Genomic DNA, 18,033 nt, shown 5'->3' on the forward strand with positions numbered 1-18,033 from the left:
TTGCAAAGACTAGAAGAAATCCTGGGTATTTATTCAAAGAGCCACATTTTCTACATTAACTCAATTACTAGATGTTACTAAATCAAAGCCAGCTTTGTTTTATCTACTCATGGCTGCTTTTAATACTGCATTTTTGACTCTTGATTGCCAAAGGTGAACCTAGTGACAAACAGCACTAGTCTCCTTCTCCGTGAAATCTGGAAGGCTTTAGGTTTAAAAATAAATAAATCACGCCTGTTCAAACCTTTTGCATTATTGAAGAGAACATTGTATTTCCATCGAGATTTAAAGTGGACAGAGTGCACATTTCCATGGAAAATGACCCAGTCGGCCACATCAGCACTGAGATTGTCACAGGACAAGTAGTTCAGCTTGCTCCTATGGAATATCCTGAGACCTTTGAGCATTGCAGAGCAAATTAGACTTTTGATTTTCTGGGAACAGGACCACATTTCAATCATGATCTTACTCAAAGAGTTGAGTGGAGAGGTCAGGCCGTCTCTGGGAAGTAAGAGGAACACAAACCCCTCCACTTTTTGTGCAAAGCAGATTTGGAATCAGGTAAACTGCTTTTATCTTTTTTAATACCTAGCACTACAGGCTTGGTTTGCTGACACATCAAACTAACAAGAGGTAGTTCTTTATCTGTGTGCAAATTAACAACAAAAATTCCCAAATATTTTTATAGATGCTTAGCCACAGAACTTGTTCAGTGCATTGATCAACCTGCTCTTGTTTTTTAGCAATAGAAACCATCTCCATTATCAAACAGACAGTATTATGTTCTATTTGCTTGGTAGAATGTTTTTTATTCCTGTTTCCTGGTTCAGAAAGGTGATGCTGGCTGGTAGCTGAAGTATTGTTGTGACAGTTTTATCCTGTGGATAATATAAAATTCATGTAGAAGTCTGATAATCAAATAGTATCCTTAAGTCATGGCTGTTCCCAACCAGTAAGGACTGGGTTTGGAGCAACAAGCTACACATGTGATCCTACTAGCCTGTGGAATGAGAATTCAGCTTTTTGACTGCTCTCCTCTGTGAATATTGAAGGTTTTAAAAAGAAGTAACTCCACACAGCCTTCTGATTTGTTCATATGTAAGCCAGAATACCAGTGACCAGGGTGCCTGTGAAAGCAAACACTGAAGTTACAGGCTTAAAACAAAAGTAACCCAATAGATAAATAAGCCCATTAGATTAAACTGTCTCCTCTGAAAAATCATATTCTTAAGTTCAGTCTCATGTTGCTCTGGTTCCCAGAGAGGTTCCCAAGCCTCTGTCTGCTCAGAGAGGCAGAGCTCCCCATCCCTGAACTCCCCATCCCTGGAAGTGTTCAAGGCCAGGCTGGACGGGGCTCTGAGCAAGTGGAACGTGTCCCTGCCCATGGCAGAGGGTTTGGAATGAGATGATCTTTAAAGTCTCTTGAACCCAAACTATTCTACAATTCTATGATTAAGTCTTTCATACAAAAATTGTAATTTTACATAGGGTTAGGGCTGCATCCACACTCCTCACAAGGGTTAGGGCTGCATCCACACTCCTCACATTTTAATGCTAATTGTTCTTGTAAAGAGTGTTAAAAAGCACGTACCATTCGCATCCAGGTTGGTGTAAAGCCTTTGTACAGAGACATGAACCCTTCACCCTGGACAGTCTGAATCAAGCAGTCCATGGAAGATTTATAGAGCAGACCTCTAGCAATGTGCAAGGAGAGCAAACAGTGTTAGGATTACACATACACAATTAAAAAAATAAAACATCCCCTCACAAAAATAATTTGTGCTGAGATTTTTCTACAAGCCAGAGTGCTTTTGTGAGCTCCTTGGAGCCTAATCCAGAACTGAAATGCACTGGTTATGCTTAGGTGGCCATCACAACACCCCCCAGACATTTACTAAATCAGTAAAATCATCTGATTAGAAAGATGAAGAGCCAAGTATCAACTTAGCCCTTCACTCCCAGTGAAATCAGTCAGACCCATGGTTTCAAGGTGCTGCTGAAAAGTTGGTCTGTGAAGTGTCCATACCTTCCCTGCTTATCTCTTGGCTGGTTCATTATCCGGGTTTTGACCACGTCAGCAGGAGTTCCCAGAACAGCTGCTACCAGCCCAGAGCAGACACTGCCAACAGCAACAGATACTTAAGGAAGAAACCAAGATGTATCATAAAAATTTCAGCATTGTGATTCCAGTTCTTATAATAAAGATATATTAAAACAGCTATCATCGAATCATGAGTAATAACTCATAACATAAACTTGATTTGGGAGACTGCTCTTGCTCAGATGTCCTCCCAGTGCCAGCTGCCCTCACCTCTGTGTGCAGTTCTGAGTGAGGGATGAAGGACCCACAATAGGCAATTGATAATATTGTTTATATAAAGCAGATTTTTTCATCACTTAGGAAAGTAAAAGAGGATGTTCTGCAGAAGTTGTATCACTGTGCTCCCACAGATTAGAGCAAAGGTATTTAAATGCACCAACAAGGCACTTCTAGTGAGGGCAGTTTTGTAGCAATGGTGGCATCCTTTCTCTTGTGTCTTCTATAAAGTGATGTTCTCTAAGGAAAAAATAATAATTCTAAAGTTGCATTTCATCAGCAGTATCAAAATCAAAGAATGGGGTCTTCTGCTGGCACAGAGAAGCAGATGAAGACAGCAAGGCTGGAAATGCTCCACAGTGGAAAAGGGGCAATTGGAGAATACATCACCTGCTGACACTGTGAGTCACACTATTGTCCACAAGTGTCGTGTTCAGAAGCAAGAAGTGTTTCACTGTGTCATAAGTGGTCAGATCTGTAAAGAGGGTAATGAGAAAAAACAGCACTGTCAGGAGTGAATGGTGTGTGCTGTTCACAACACAGGATGTTCATTTCCATTGAGGCTCCTGCCTTTGGCACAGCTGGCACTCTGCCCCACTTTTTAATGAGGGCTGTGGCACCTGAGTCCTGTCTTTAGACATGTGAGTACATTCTCCTTTCTGCTCCCATCTGCTCTGATTTACCTTACAGATGATGCTGAGCTGTATCTGGGTGACCCTCACCAGCCTTGCTGGCTCAGCTTCCTGGCTTGGTCTCACACCTGCCTCATCACCACACACTTCCCTACAAATCTGGATCTTGGTGAAGCCTGGCTGCCTTTGGGCACTGGGTTGTGGCTGGTGAAGTCCCTGCTTTGCTGGCCGTGGGACCCCTTCAGCTTCTGGCTCACTTTTCCTTAAATTCAGGTAAAAACTGTTACTTTTAAGCCATTTGATTTCCACAGGACCAAAACACAGGCGCACAAGGCAGAGGTCACCTGCAGGGTGCTCCAAATAGGGCCCTAAGACAAAGGGAGCAGCTGAGCTCCTTTTTCTTAAAGATTTGGTGGGGCCTTAAGTGCTGCAGGCCAAGTTATTCCATTTACCTCCCATATTCACCAGAGCAGCTCTCTGGACATTTGGTACCCATCCAGCCCAAAGTCCCCTTACTCCTCCTTCAGACAGGATCTTCAGAAATGCGTGGTGCACGCCCCGAAACCTGAAATCAAGATGAAACCTGTGGGTAGGCAGCCCAGTGAAATCTTTGCATGGAATTTATACCTGCAAGGATCCATTTTTGGATCTGTCTTTGACTTTCATGCCACAATATTTTACCAGAGATACCAGTTGCCTTGCAAAGCAGTGATCTGGTCCCTTACAGCAGACAAGCCTTAGATCCCACACTGGATTACAATACTAAATTTATGTGACACCAACTGGAATGCAAAGAGCAGCACATCCTGCTATTTGCAGAAGAATCTCAAGCCCTGCTGTGTGCCAGCCTTCCTTGTGCCTGTGCATCCTGCACAAGCCATTTCACTTGTGCTTTCTTCCATCTTCAGAAAGTGTCCTTCCCTCCCCATGGTGCAGTGCTGGCAGGGACGTGCTGCAGCACGGAGGATGGGTTTGTGGTCCCTGGGACCAATAAATCAGAATAAAGAAGTTGAGTATAAATGGAATATGGAGGAGGTCTTGAATCCCTCCCCCTTTAACTGCCCAGAGACATCGGGTGCTCTCGCTGTGAAAGGGCACAGAGCAGCTGGGGAGAAGGAGTGGCAGAAAACACAGAGCAACACACCCTGGGCCAAAGAGTGATCAGTAACAGGGGAAGAAACACCAGCTCTGAGAGGAACCAACCGTAACGGCTTTCCTTCCAACTTCCTTTTTCCCTCCATCTGCATCTGCACCTTCACCAGGTCAGTTGGGCTGGCAAAAAACTGTCCAATGGCACCCGCAGATACGCCTCCAACCACAGCTTTCCTGCCAAATGGAGAGAAATTGGCTCCAGAATACACTGAAAATCCTCACAGGTCACAGTGCTCAAGCTGAAGAGTTCAGCAGCACAACACAGGTGGAACAAGTGTTAATGGTTCTTCCATATATTAACAGCCAAAGCAAAGGTAATAATTGTGGTGGCTACAGGTTGCTAAAGTAGTCAGTAATATTTCTGTCAATTTTCAAAAAGGGTTAAAACTTACCTGGGTGGGGAAAAAACCAAAACAAGGTTACATTTTGCTCTTTGCTTAAGGTTTAAAGGCAGGATGGCAAAGTACACAAGTAAAGGATGATGCTCCATGTATTATAACTGAATGCCCACCTGAAATTCCAAACTGCTTGCTCTTATATAAAACTTTTCTTTCTCTCCCACTGCTACTAGATGAACTGTGTTAATTTTATAGGTCTATTTATTTTAGTAAAATCAGAAATTTCAGTATTATCCATAGGTCCCCCTTCCTGCAGCATTGGGCATGACAAGTTATTTTGCAGTAGATTTTTTCAATCCCATTCTAAAACCAGATACATTTTAGACCTAAGATATGGCTGTAGGTCTCCTACAGTAAGGACAATCCCCAAGCAAGCAATAAACATGCACGAATATGCAACATTACCAGAGAGGAAAGCTTTCACCCTCTGCCCTGCCAAGCACGGAGTCACGGAGATGTTCGTAAGTAACCATCCGAACACCACTGTATACTGCGGAAAACAAAAGCAGGAGACAGTTCTTGGGTCTGCCACTTCTGCAGGTCACAGTGAGAGAGAGACCAAGACCTTGGCTTATGGCACTCCAGAGCTCAGCTGGTCACTGCTCTCATGTTTGTGATCCAAATGGGGAAAGAGGGGTTTGCCTGGTGTCAGGGGGAGAGCCAGGGCGTTTTAGCATCAAAAAGTCTCTGGCTGAGCCAGCGGTCTGCCAGGACCAGCACAGCTTTGCCTGCACCCTAAGGAGATGGAACTGCATCGCCTCCTTCTGGGCTGATGCCAAGCAAAAAAACCTCCACAAGTGCTCTTGAGGTTTGTTGTTGTCATCATATTTCCAACTAAAGCACAGAAAGCTGTTACTTGTGTCAAGCTGTTACTTGTGTTTGCAAAAATTTCAAATTGTGCTAATGCATTTCTTTTAAGCAATTGTTTTTTTCCCTTGTGCTTGCAACCTCATCATTTTCCCTTTTTTTTTTTCCTAATCTGTCCCCACTTCCCTCACATATGAGACATTTTTTCTGAGAACTCTGAGTGTCTGGACTTCCTGAACAAGACCTTCACGCAAAGATGACAGAGAACTTATATTTTGTTTTCCCAGAAGCCAGAATAAGGCCATGAAGGACTGGAAAAGGGAAGGAAGAGATGCTATTGATCTGAAATCTTGTATATTTCAAAGTGGGATTGTGGGGCTAGACTGAAAAGTCCTCACAGATTTATTTAAAGTACAAGAAAACATGGCAAGCTCACTCCAAAAGGCTTGGCCACAGAAGGCAGGACCCATCGTGTCCCATCGCGAGCGGATATTCACCTATGTGGCGGTAGACGGCCGGCGTGGCTCCTTGCCAGAGCTTCCATACCCCCTCCTCCTGCGCGATTCCAGCCGCCGTGCGCAGCATCCCGCGGTACGGGACTGCCGGCCCGGCCGCAGCCTCACCTTGGATCTGCAGCCGGGTTTTCGTGAGATCCAGGGGAAATGTCACTGAGGGGTTGAAAGAGTTGATTTTTCTTTGATTAACCTTCATTGACCATGAAAAGGAAATTCCTGAAGGAATAAGGCCTTGCTAGTAACTTAGGCAACAGATCTGCCTGCCTCTTCAGGCTTTCTCTGGAAACCCAGCCAGTGCAAAGCTTAAATTAGTCACAACTGCACTGAGTTAACGACTGCAGCCCTTCGGTCTCCGAGGCAAAGATTTCATCCTGAAAAACCCTCCCTCCAGCCGCGGTCAGGTGGCATAAAACACTTAGATTATGGAAAAGCCACGACTAGCACAGTGAAATGCAGATTTGCTGGAGCAGAACACTGAGGAATGAGGCATCCGGGGACTGATGTACCCCTGCCCCCCGTAAGTAAATCTGACCCCCCTTCCCTCTCGGAAAACCACGGTGAGTTGTACCTAGTTCTGCCACAGCCGCTGCACAGGCTGACAGAGCGAATTTGCTGGCTCGGGGCCATCTCTCTGGAAGAGGTAAGCTCCTCTCTTCTTCTGCAGGTGGCATCTAGCATCTCACATGAACCGAGGGTAACCAGCCACCCTGCCCGGCTGTGTCCGCAGCAGGAGCGGGCCCTAGCGCAGGTCAGCTCGGGGTGGTTTAGGAGACACGCTGCGGAAGGTCATGTTTCTCCAGCGCCAGCACCGGGAACTGCAGCAGCCCGAGCGGCTCTGCAGAGCTGCAAGGTCCTCCTGCAGTGACACAAGAGACTCCGGCGCAACAGGCTCCTGGGAAATGTAGTCTGTCACCAAGGCTGCTCTGTGCCTGGAAACCGGTGCTGCAGGTACAGACACACGCACGGATTTGCCCATTATCTACATTAAAAAGAGTAATTAAAGTTCTCATTAATGAGAGCTGAAGATTACGCGTAGGGTCTGTTTGCTTTGCGGGGTGCTGTCATTGGCAGCACTGCCTGGGGAGCCCCAAACTGTTCCTGTGTCAAGCAGCTGCATCCGGGAGGGGTTTATTGATCCTGATCTGCTTTAATAAGAGCTGCATTAGCAACAGCTACGTGCCGAGCTGGGGCTGCGGATTAGGCACGCAGCACTGCACTTTGAACAAGGATCCCAGCAAGCCTGGGATGGCAGAAATTGATCATTTTTCAGAGCTCTTAAGTGAAAAGTTTAAAGCTTTTCCTGGCTGAGTGCTGAAGTCCTGTTATGTGCCAGTCCTAATTTCTCTTAAATTATTGTAGAGCTTTTCATTTATCATTAAGGCCCTAAGTTAATCATTAGCCATTAGTCAGTAATCCTCATGCTGATTTAAGGATTTTTTTGGTCACAGAAACTTATCCCAGAACACCTCCCCACACCTCTGACTGCCTAAAGCTTTGGCGTGTGGTCCCTGCCAAAATAATTCAGACAAATTAAGGGAGCATTGCAGGTGAAATATTCAGTTGAAGTTGGATGAATCTATCTCATTGGTCACCAGTAATTGGTATTAAATTGGATCCTTCTTGGGGTTAAAATTCATTAGAATTCATGCAGGGATAAAACAAACTCCTGACAAAGCCGTGGTTAAAAATGGGGACAGGGGATATTGCAATCTGATGCAAATGTGCCTGGCTGCATGGAAGGTATGAGTGTTCAGAGCCTGTTTCTGGACAGTTCATGCCATCTGCTGTGGCACTTGGTGCCTCCCTCCACAGCTGTTCTGTGGGCTTGGGTCAGTTTGTGCCACACTCTATCAGCCTGTGTACCATTGACTGTGATGTGGGGTAGAGAGGAACTCCTCTAGAGTTCACCTGCAGTCATCCTACAGTCCTCTGTCACAGCAGGGAGAGCTTTGGAGTTACAGCAGGTTGCCCAAGGTATTGTTTGGTCCCCTGAAAACCTCCCAGGATGAGGGTTTCACAACCATCCTTTAGCTCTACACCTCTGGGTCATTCTGTTTTCTCTATGACCATGCTTTAGGGAGTGGAAAACAACAAAAATCCCTTCTTAAAGTAAACCTCATAGCACTGCAGCATCCTATGGAAGGAGCAACTCTCCATGGTCATTTCTGGCCTGAAGAAATAGATTCTTTTTTAAACCAGATGATTGGGGGATGGCTGTGAAGAGAAATATTCTCTCCCCACAGGACCTTTGAAATGAGCCTGACTAGAGGCGGAGGCTTGCATGGACAGCTCTGTGGTATGTGGAAAAGGGCCAGTACTCATGGAGATCCATCTAACACCTGGAGTTCCTACATCCCCAAATCCTGAGAAGACAGCACCAGCAGAGAGGACCCTTCCTATTAATTTATTTCCATTCTGAGTGAGATGGAGTTTTTTGGTTTCTGTCCCAAACCATTTTGACCAAAGGCTGCATATAGAGGGACAGAGTGTGGACTTCAGATGAGGTGGAAGCCCAGCAGCAGGGTCTGGGCCAGCTGTGTGCTGCTGGAGAAAGGCAGCCAGACTGCCCAGTGCCCTCACCCCTGCCTCTGTGTTAGTTCACTTGGAAAAACCATTAAACATTTACCTCTGCCCACCCTGAGGAAAGCTTGGCAGTGACTGCTACACATTCCTAATGGCTGTGTCCTCCTCACAGCAGTGCCTTGCATCTCATGTCCTTCACCAAATCATGCCCTATAAGTACAACCTAAACAAAACAAACAAAAAGGGCCAAAACAAACACAAAAGCCTTTAATGAATGTCTTCACAGAGGCTTGAGGAACTCTCTGACCTGTATACATAGATCACTTTAAACTCACTACTTAGTTAATAAAAATATAACATGCATATAATGAAAAGATGCATTTTCTCCAATATTACAAGGCCTTTAGTTCTCTTATCACTTTACTCCTTTATAGGAAGAGAAACAATTTAATGGATAAATAAAACCAGGAAATAAACATATAAAGAGCTGTGATAGCTAAACACAGAGGTGTAGAAATATCACAGTTAACAGTGATTTATCTGTTTGTTCCAGACAGTTTGCAAAATGGAGATCAACACCTTAATTTTTACAGCTGACATGTGTGAGCTTGCTCTTCTGCACCTACAACCAACATGTAACATCCCAAGGTATTTCAAAATGACTGTATAATGAAGAACATACACCTAATTTTCACCTAATTAAGAGCTAAAGAGCTCTTAACCTCCTACTATCAGGTATATTTCTGCTGTGCTACTTTTACTGTACTGCCTGTCTGCACAGATATAAAGGTTCCTGTTTGTGCACCTCTTCCTGTACAGGAAGGGAGTTAAACTGTATTTGTATCTGTATTTGTTTATGCCCATTGTCTCATGCCCTTTCACTGGGCACCCCGAGAAGAGCCTGACTCCATCCTCTTTGCACCCTCCCTTCAGGTGTTCATACACACTGAGAAGATCCCCCTGAGCCTTCTCTTCTCCAGACTGAGCTGTCCCAGCTGCCTCAGCCTCTCCTCAAATGACAGATGCTCCAACCCCTTTTTGCCACTTCACTCTTGGCAGAGGATCACCTCCCTCAATCTGCTGGCAGCACTTTCCCTGATGCAGCCCAGGGTGCTCAAGGTCCATCTCTGACTCGTGTTCAACCTGGTGTCCACCAGGACCCCAGATCTGCAAAGTTCCTGTCCACCCAGGTGCCCCCTCAGCCTGTACTGGTGCATGGTGTTGTTCCTACCCAGTGGCAGAGCTTGCCATTTCCCTTTGCTGAACTTCATTTATTTATTTATTTATTTATTTATTTATTTATTTATTTTTGCCAGGAAAAGCTGGACCAGGGGATCCTTGGTGTGCCTTCTGAGCCGTTATTCTCTGATTTTGAGATAAGTTCCTCTCTGCCCATTTTCCAGCCTGCTGAGGTCCTCCTGAGTGACAGCACACTCATCTGGTCTGTCAGCCCCTCCTCCTGGTTTTCTCTTCTCTTCAAACCTGCTGAGGGTGTGTGGGGGTAGATGCTGACAGCACTTCCTAGGGGCTTTTTATACCTAATGTATTCTGTAAGTAATTTTGACGTGCCACTTTCACACATGCAAAGAAACGAATCTGACCTCTCTGAAATCTTGTCTTCTGACATGGCACAGATATAATAGAGGTGGCCAGCAGGTTTTGATCTGTCAGTTCTACCTCAGAAGCATTTCTCTGCTTCTCAGACACTGGACACACATCCAGCCTTTAATGAGGTATCTCAGACAGGTGAGATATCCCTTTCTTAAGGTTTCTGCTTCAGGTGATGCCTGCAGAAGTTTCTTGCCATCTCTGACCTGCTGAAAGCTAAATGTCTGCAAATCACTGGCTCTCTGCTTTGTAATCTCAATACTGCATATTTTTTAAATGGAAGAAGGCTCTGCACTGCTTTGCCAGTGTCCCTGGCCGTGTCCCTGGCTGCCCGGGTGGCCTTCCAGCAACCGGTGCAGAGTCCAAGGCTTTGCCAACAGCAATATCTAGGTTTTGCAAGCAGCACAGTTGGTCCTCATCCCAGAACAGATCGGAACTGGTTCTGCCTTTAACAGAACAAGGGCTGGTGCCCTGTGCTGCTCAGGGTTTTCCCGCTGTCCCCGTGGCAGCGCTCGGCTGGCAGGGCCGGTCAGAGACGATGAACTCGGAGCGCGGCCAGCGCGGCCATGCCGGGGCTGCGGCAGGCGGAGCAGCGGCCGGGGCCGGGACGGGCGGCCCAGAGGCAAAATGGATCTCGCTGTGCTCTTGGCAGCGCTCCTGGGACTCCTCATTGTCAAGGCTCTTTTGTTTCAGCTGAGAAACCCGAGCTCCCCTCCTTGCATCAGGAGCTGGATCCCTTGGTTTGGAGCTGCGTTTCAGTTCGGGAAAGCTCCTCTGGAGTTTATAGAGCGAGCCAGGAACAAGGTAACGCGTGTGCTGGCCTGCCTGCTCGTGGGTGCGTGCTCAGGGTGGCTGCCTGCAAGGGGAAAGGCAAGCAGAAACTCCTGCGTTCAGTTTTGCCTTTTCCTGTCACGTTTTATAACGTCAGGAGCATTTAAATGGTGAAGAATCGGCTTAGTGCCACCAGCATTGGTGAGTTGTGGATCTGATCCAGGCACGATCTCTGTGCTGTGATCATCCTGTTTGGACCTCTGCCGTTTTGCTTTTGCAGTCTGGCTGTGTGTTAAATCTTGGTTTCAGATAATGTGGAAAGCTCTATGCCAAGTGCTGGGACCGGGAAACTACTTATTTACGTGCCTAAAGTTAGGTGAGATTTTTGAGCACCAGCTGGTGTCCCTCAGCATTCAAGCAACACACAGATGTGCTTGGCAGATAAAATTTTCTGTCCTAAAAATCTTAACTAAACATAGGCGTCAGGATTTACCCCTTGGACTTGAATTTCTTTTTCTGTGTCTGTCGGATAGAAAGAGATCAAATTCTTAATTTCTAGATATTTAATAATAACTGACATAAACCCCAGTTTCCCACTTTCATTCAGGGATTATATCACCTGCTACTACAGTGTCATAAGCCTTGAGTGTTCCATGCTGAAGGATCACACAGCCTCACTACTTGCAAAAACTAGCTAAAAATGAAACCACTGTTACATCCTGAAATTTGAAAAAAAAACCAACAAAAAACAACCCCACATCAATAAATAGTGGATCCCATTACTTTTTCATTTTGAACTGCTAGATTTCATATTTGTATTTCTTTTGTATTGTTATAAACTCATGGTATTAAAGCAGAGGATTAAATCTGATCTTTGAGAACAACAAGAGCTGTCAATCTTGTATTAAAGCACATTAGGTGCATCATGGGGTAAGCTTAGAGGTAAGATCTGGAGTTTCTTGGCTTCTCTGTGCTTCACAGGCCAGTTTAAATTTTATATTACTGTGTCTTTGCTGTAGCTTTCATCTGTGCAAATGCACACTCATTGGCTCTGGGTTAATTAATTTTGGTGTTTGCCTGGAGACCCTCTAGGCTCCAGGATGATGCTGTAGCAGCTGCTGACACATCTGCACACTCCAGGAACACCTGAAGGACTTTATAAACCTCTGGTTTTGTTGGGACAGGAACTAGAACAAGAAATATTTTCAATGGCTGAAAACTCAAAGCAAAGAAGGAAGAGAAGGCTTTCTTACATGTCTTCCTTTACTGTGTGTTTGCTGGTAGAGCTTTTCCTTTGACTTTTAATCCAGCAGCTCCTTCCGACCTCTCCCTGTGCTCCCCCTGGGCCAAGGGGGATGTCTCCATCCATCCCTCCCAGGCTGGCCACCTGCCTGCAGCACCATCACCTGACAGTCTCCCTGCCTCTGAGGAAGGCCACTTGTTTGTTGTCCCCTTCCTCTCCTTAAACCCTCCTCAGGCACTGAAGGTCTCCCTCCCTTCCCACCTCCCACACTGGCACACTGTGCTGAGGCCAGGAAAAATAAGTCTTTTCCTGCCTGCTCCCTTTTAAAAGAGTAGGCACTGTTGGAGAGCACAGCCAAACCAAACACGTGCTGCTGCCAAAGGTGTCATTAACAGGCACTACAGGGCTTGCAAAATACATCTGCAATAATTCCAGGCTCCTTGATACTGCCAGAACAAGGTTAAGTGTCCTTAGTATGAGCTGCCCTCGTAAAAGATGTTACAGACACAAGCTTTAGGCAGTGTGAAACCTCCTCATCTCTGCAAGGTCATTATCTTCAGGGGAGACTCTTGCAATTCCTCCTCTGGATTAATCCTTCAGACTGTCAAAGTGACACTCATGTCTTTCTTAACTCCTTTCTTCCTTAATTCCTTTTGTGTCTATCCTTCACTGTTTTTTCTCTCAAGTTCTGGGTAACACAGTAAAGTTCCACTGCTTCCAGCCTGCCCTTTGCTTGGAGTTTGCTGCTTCTATTTTCCTCCCACGGAAGAACACGTGGGCTGGAAGAATTGTCTCCTTTCCCCCTTGTGTCATCACTAGGACTAAGAAAAGAAAGTTCCCCTGCTCTAATAAAATATTTAATCTCTCATCTAATAAAAGATACCACCTCTTCCTCCTAAAGCTGCCTGGTGAGATAAGTTTTGTAGCAGTCTGGAAAGGACAGGAAATAACCAGAACCACCATGCCCCATAAAATACAGGGTGATCTGCTTAATGAGGGGTTCAAAGGGGGTGGCTCCCCAGTTCTCCTGGCAAATGTGGTAAGAGTTAGTAAGACATTTCAAATTCTTCTCCTCAGTTTGCTAATTAAGCTAACAGGAAAAGTTCAGTTAAACCCAGGAGATTGTTGTGCACTGTTGTAGGGACGTGTGGGATCCATACATCCCTCTCAGAGACAGTGTTGAATTGGGACAAGGTGCTGTGTCCCAGAACTGTTGGCCTTTCTGTGTGTGGCTGGGTGAGGGATGCCTCAGTGGGTTACTCTGCAAGGGACACCTGGAGGGGAGCAGGCTGGAGAAGGCTTCTGGTGGAGCATTTGCATACTCAGTGTCCACAGCTGAGTCACTGAAGGTCTGTGACTGGTCCCAGGTGTAAAAGACCAAAATGCTGCAGTCCCTGAGCTAGAGAGGGGACATGGCATTGACCCTGTGTGTGTGCACACCCAGTGCTCCCAGCAGAGCTCTTGGTGCAATGCAGCTGTCTCAGCTGAGAGTGGTTGCTCCCTGTCAGTGCCCCTGGGGAGATTGACTCTTTCCCTGATTTCCTTTGGGATTTTGGAGAACATCATTCTGAAGTTTTTATTTCTCTGGTGTGTTACTTTCTTTAGGCTTGAATCTGTCTCTTACTGTGGCACTGAAGTGTTTCCCAATCTTTGGAAAAAAATTTGCTTTCATGAGTGAAAGCAATAAATCCTAAAAGGATTTTTTTTTTTCTTTCTATATCTCTCTATGTTGTGGAGTGCCCTTAAAAGCTGTTTCAGAGCAGTAACCTGGGTGCAGTGCTGGCAGCAGAGCCTGCACTCCATTGGTACCTTCCCATAACACAAGTGCATTCCAGGAGCTGATTTTATTGCAGTGTAACATCAATGTAATTACACATTTTGACAGATGAACAGTTTGGTTATTCAGGTGTCTGTCTGGGACAGCAGCCATTAGGTGATGCTCTGTAACAGGGTGTAAGGAGCACGCCCAGGTGAGAGTATGTAGCCTCCTGCTTTTTCTTCCCAGCTCCTGGTTTAGGGATTTGCTGGGCTGGAATTTGCATCTATATGATTTGACCTAATCTCTTTTGTTACCCTGTGTATAAATTTGGCTTCACAGCAATGCACAGCAGTGAATCCTTAATTTAATCATGACCTATATAAATATTCTGTCTGTTTTTAAATCATCTAACTCCTAATCTCAAGCCCATTAGTTTTTACGTTATGAGGAACTGAGAATAATGATTATCTTTTCCTCTTTTCCTGGGATCTAAATTCACTTAATCTCCTTTTATTCAAATATTCATGCATGTTGTGCATCCCTTTGACTTTGACTAGCTCAGAATATCCTGCTGAGATGCAATGGGCAGAAACACAAATTAAAGATGCAGGCACAGGATGGGTTTAGATGTTTCTTGTCCTTTTTCCTCTCCTTTCCTAGCAAGATAAGAGCTCCAGATTTATTATCATTGAATTGTTTGGGTTGGAAGGAACATTAAAGATCATCTCATTCCAACCCCTCTGCCACAACAGGGACACCTTCCACTATCCCAGGTTGCTCAGAGCCCCATCCAACCTGCTCTTGAACAATTCCAGGGATGGATATCCACAGTTTCTCTGGGCAACCTCTGCCAGGGCCTCACCATCCTCACAGTAGAGAATTTCTCCCAAATATCCAGTGCAAACCTACTTGCTTATAGTTTGAAGCCATTTATTAGCACTTGCATAATAGATTTTGGAGTCATTTCAGAGTGTCATTATTCTAAGCCTTCTTCTGTGACATTTCTAGGTCTTCTCATTTTTTACACTCTCAAATGACTCCGGATCATGAGTAAAATTTTAGTTCTTCCAAAGAATGAATTAGAAAATACTTCTAACACCACACAACCTTATGTCTCCCTAAAAGCTGTACTGGGCTCTTTTGCAGCACATCCTATTTATCCACTACTAATCCCAATCTTTAATAATGCTTACTGTAATTTTTTGAGTACCAAAATGACTCTGAGGCTTCCCAGGTCCTTCTGGCACTATGTTTGCCTGTCCATCCTCCTGTTGCTGAGGATGATTTAACAGATCACAGTAGGGAGTTCTGCAGCTTCTTATTTTAATTCCTCAGGAGTTCTGAATTGAAATACTTATCACTGTTTTACCTAGAACTTGTTTAAGTCTATTCTGCTCAATACTTCCTTCAAAACAAGGTCTCACTCCATCACTCAGTGAAAGGCTCCAAGGTGGGACTTGTCCTACACTGATGCAATCCCTAACTCAGGTTCCTTCCCCACTTGGTTTCCTTACACCTTGAGTGTTTATCAGGCTCAGCAGCACCCTGGGAGACTTCCTGCATCTGGCATGCTTGGAAAAGTCTCTGTTGTTGGGGAGGCAGATTGCCTTTATTAGTTTGATTCTCAAACCTCTCTTAGTAGTTTAATTTTGCTTTGCATTCATCAAATGTCATATTTATTTGGACACAAAATTCTGCTTTCTGAAAGATTTGTTTGAATATCTGCCATGACAGTGTTGCTCTGTGGGGCTGACTTATTCTGGAGAAGGTCATCTATGGAGTTTTCTTTTTTCACTTTTGTTAAATATTGGTCTAATTTTAATGATTCTAAATAGATTGCAGGAAGTTGGATGAGATTCAAACCTAGATTGTTGTGTGGGTGTTTGCAGGTTACCAGGATGGTCTCTGGACATGTAGTCAGTGCTGTCAGTGGAGTCCAAGGGCAGCTCAGCTCCCTCCAAAAACAGGAGTGCAGGAGATGGTCTGGTGAATTGGTGTTTGGGATCCCCTGACTGCACAGACTTGATTTCTGTTGTCTATTATGGGAACTCAGACATCTTGTTCACATGTAATCACCTAAAATAAAGTGTTCCAATCTTTAATTGAGTGTGACCTTAATTGAATAATTAAGTGTTATTGCAGGCTGCTATTAGTTCAAATTTAATTTTATTTTAAAATTAATTAAAGTACATTTTAATATTAATTTAAAATTTTAAACATCTAATTTTTAAGCATGGTACAAATTCACTGATTTTTATCCAGACTGATGATGAGGACATGGACATCAAAAAGCAATCTTAGAAGTTCAGCTATTATAGAGTCACAGAATCACAGATTGGTCTGTGTTGGAAGGGACCTTAAAGCTCATCTTGTTCTACCTCCTGCCATGGGCAGGGACAAATGCCAGTGGACAGGTGCTCAAAGCCTTGTCCAACCTGGCCTTGAACATTTGTTATTAAAAAAATATTTTATTTATTATCACCCAGAGAGTTTGAACTGTCATTATTTCTTTAATAATTTGCAGTTGAAGGACACAATCAAAATTCAGCTGAGGCAAGGAGGAATCTTCTCCTTGGCTTCAAAGAGCTTTTGATGAAGCAGGATTTACACTAGGGACACCAACAGCAAAAGAAATTGTTAAAGTCAATGGCATAAACAATGTGAGCAAGGTAGAATGATCTTTATATGCCTACATCTGACAGACAGAAGGTATTACACATTTGTTTTCTAGTTTAGAGTATTTGCAAACATCAGTGATCATTTTGACAATGTAGGAACTCAGAATTGAATTCCTATTGCTGGAAGTTTCAAGAAGGGTCTAGGATATTAGATTAAGGGAACATGAAGTTATGATTTAGGGCATCAAAAACCTTTCATGAACATCAATCTGTTCTGCTCTAAGGTTGTTAGCTATTTTGATATTAATCTCTACAAGAAAGAAATCATTGGTATTAGGAGAAAGGACAGGGGGAAGGAAAGGAAAGGAGAAAGGAAAGGAGAAAAGGAGAGGAGAGGACAGGAAAGGAAAGGAAAGGAAAGGAAAGGAAAGGAAAAAGGAAAGGAACCTGAAATATTAAAAATATGCAGGAGGGTGGACTTTTTGCTAAAACAATGTAGACTGAAATTGTAGGATTATGGATTTTTACAGTATTGGTACTTTGCTGTAGCAGCCAAAGTATGCAGAAGATAACCCATACCTTGAGTTCTCTAAATCCACGTAGGTTGTATTGCTTGAGCTACAATGTAATTCAAATATAAAGTGTTAATTTAAGAGAAGAAATGTCCTTACTCTGCAAGAGGTCAGGCACTTACCACATTCCCTTCTGGTCATAAGTCTGCAAGTTTTGGTCTGATTCATGTTCATCCTGTGCAGGTCTGAGTCAAGGTGTGCAGAGGGCAGGAATGACCAGGTCCTCCCTCCTGACCTCTCAGCAGCACTGAAGTCGTGCTGGGGCTCCTGCAAAATGTGTTAACAGTGTACTGACAGGAAATCTTTGTTTGTTCCAGCATGGACCTGTGTTCACAATATTTGCTCTGGGAAAACGGTTCACTTTTGTGACTGAGGAAGAAGGAGCTGAAATATTTTTTAAATCTGAAGACTTAAATTTTGAACAGGCAGTACAGCAAGCTGTCAAGAATGCAGGTAACTGAGACCTGTCTCTTTTTAAAAGGAAACCAAATCTAGTTACCCAGGAACATTAAATCCCAACCAAAAGCCTGTTGGCTTTTTGATCATGCCTTAAATGCTTATTTTAATCCATGACCATGATGTGAAATGGTGAAATTCAGTTTCTCCATGACGACCCAGTACTGTAAACCAGCTGAGGGATTTGGATTCAGTCTCAAGGAATCAGAAGTTTCTGATCCAGGAAATATTATTGTTTTCACCATCCAGCAACCCCAGTTTGAGATCAGGTCCTTTGCTGTGGCTGGATGCCCCACATGCATGTACCTTGTTAAGAGCAATTGTAGGTAATCCTATCACTTCCCTGGAAAATCAGCTTGCAGCAATAATTAGTTGCTACACAGTAGTACAGCAGTCATTAGAATAGGATGAGGTGTTTATGAGGATGTACTTCCATAGCATGGAGACACAAACTGGGGATTTTTCACTTCATTCAGTTTTGTGGCGTGCCTGCACATCTCTGTACATCCCACTGGGGGGAAATCTCTGGATTGTTGGTTCTGGCACTGAAGCTTCACGAGGCAGGAAGATGTTACACAGACTGGGAGAAGCAGAGCCATTACCGAAAGCTTTGCATGGTTACAAGGAAGCTTCCAGGGAATTTTACTTTGGGAAAATTAGGG

At 44.4% G+C, this 18,033-nt stretch overlaps 2 protein-coding genes across 8 annotated transcripts in view; one reads left to right on the forward strand and one right to left on the reverse strand.

The window, feature by feature from the left end:
- Positions 1-6,529, reverse strand: SLC25A27 (solute carrier family 25 member 27). 2 transcript variants are annotated; one of them, XM_071447059.1, is made up of 9 exons: positions 6,390-6,529; positions 5,804-5,974; positions 4,905-4,989; positions 4,153-4,275; positions 3,402-3,514; positions 2,708-2,792; positions 2,027-2,119; positions 1,592-1,694; positions 1-1,127 (listed from the first exon to the last, which is right to left on the reverse strand). In XM_071447059.1, exons 1-9 carry the CDS (start codon positions 6,490-6,492, stop codon positions 1,056-1,058), a joined length of 948 nt encoding a protein of 315 aa, XP_071303160.1. In that variant the 5' UTR covers positions 6,493-6,529; the 3' UTR covers positions 1-1,055. The 2 variants fall into 2 exon arrangements, with proteins under 2 accessions (XP_071303160.1, XP_071303170.1); XM_071447069.1 differs by lacking the exon at positions 1-1,127 and having other exon boundaries at positions 2,027-2,138.
- CYP39A1 (cytochrome P450 family 39 subfamily A member 1) overlaps positions 5,962-18,033 on the forward strand; it is a 26,665-nt gene continuing 14,593 nt past the window's right edge. For 2 of the 6 annotated variants that reach the window (XM_071447003.1, XM_071447024.1), the window contains exons 1-2: positions 10,412-10,756; positions 17,233-17,368. In XM_071447003.1, the coding sequence (XP_071303104.1) occupies positions 10,580-10,756; positions 17,233-17,368 (313 nt within the window). In that variant the 5' untranslated portion in view covers positions 10,412-10,579. Of the gene's footprint in view, positions 6,339-6,631; positions 6,770-8,064; positions 8,118-8,897; positions 8,993-10,411; positions 10,757-17,232; positions 17,369-18,033 lie in introns of those variants that run through there. The other 4 variants (XM_071447045.1, XM_071447030.1, XM_071447037.1 and 1 more) reach the window with 4 other exon arrangements.

Source organism: Agelaius tricolor, unplaced genomic scaffold (genome assembly GCF_023055355.1).
Source record: "Agelaius tricolor isolate 1412-34295 unplaced genomic scaffold, bAgeTri1.0.p SCAF_1, whole genome shotgun sequence".
Lineage (NCBI taxonomy): Eukaryota > Metazoa > Chordata > Aves > Passeriformes > Icteridae > Agelaius > Agelaius tricolor.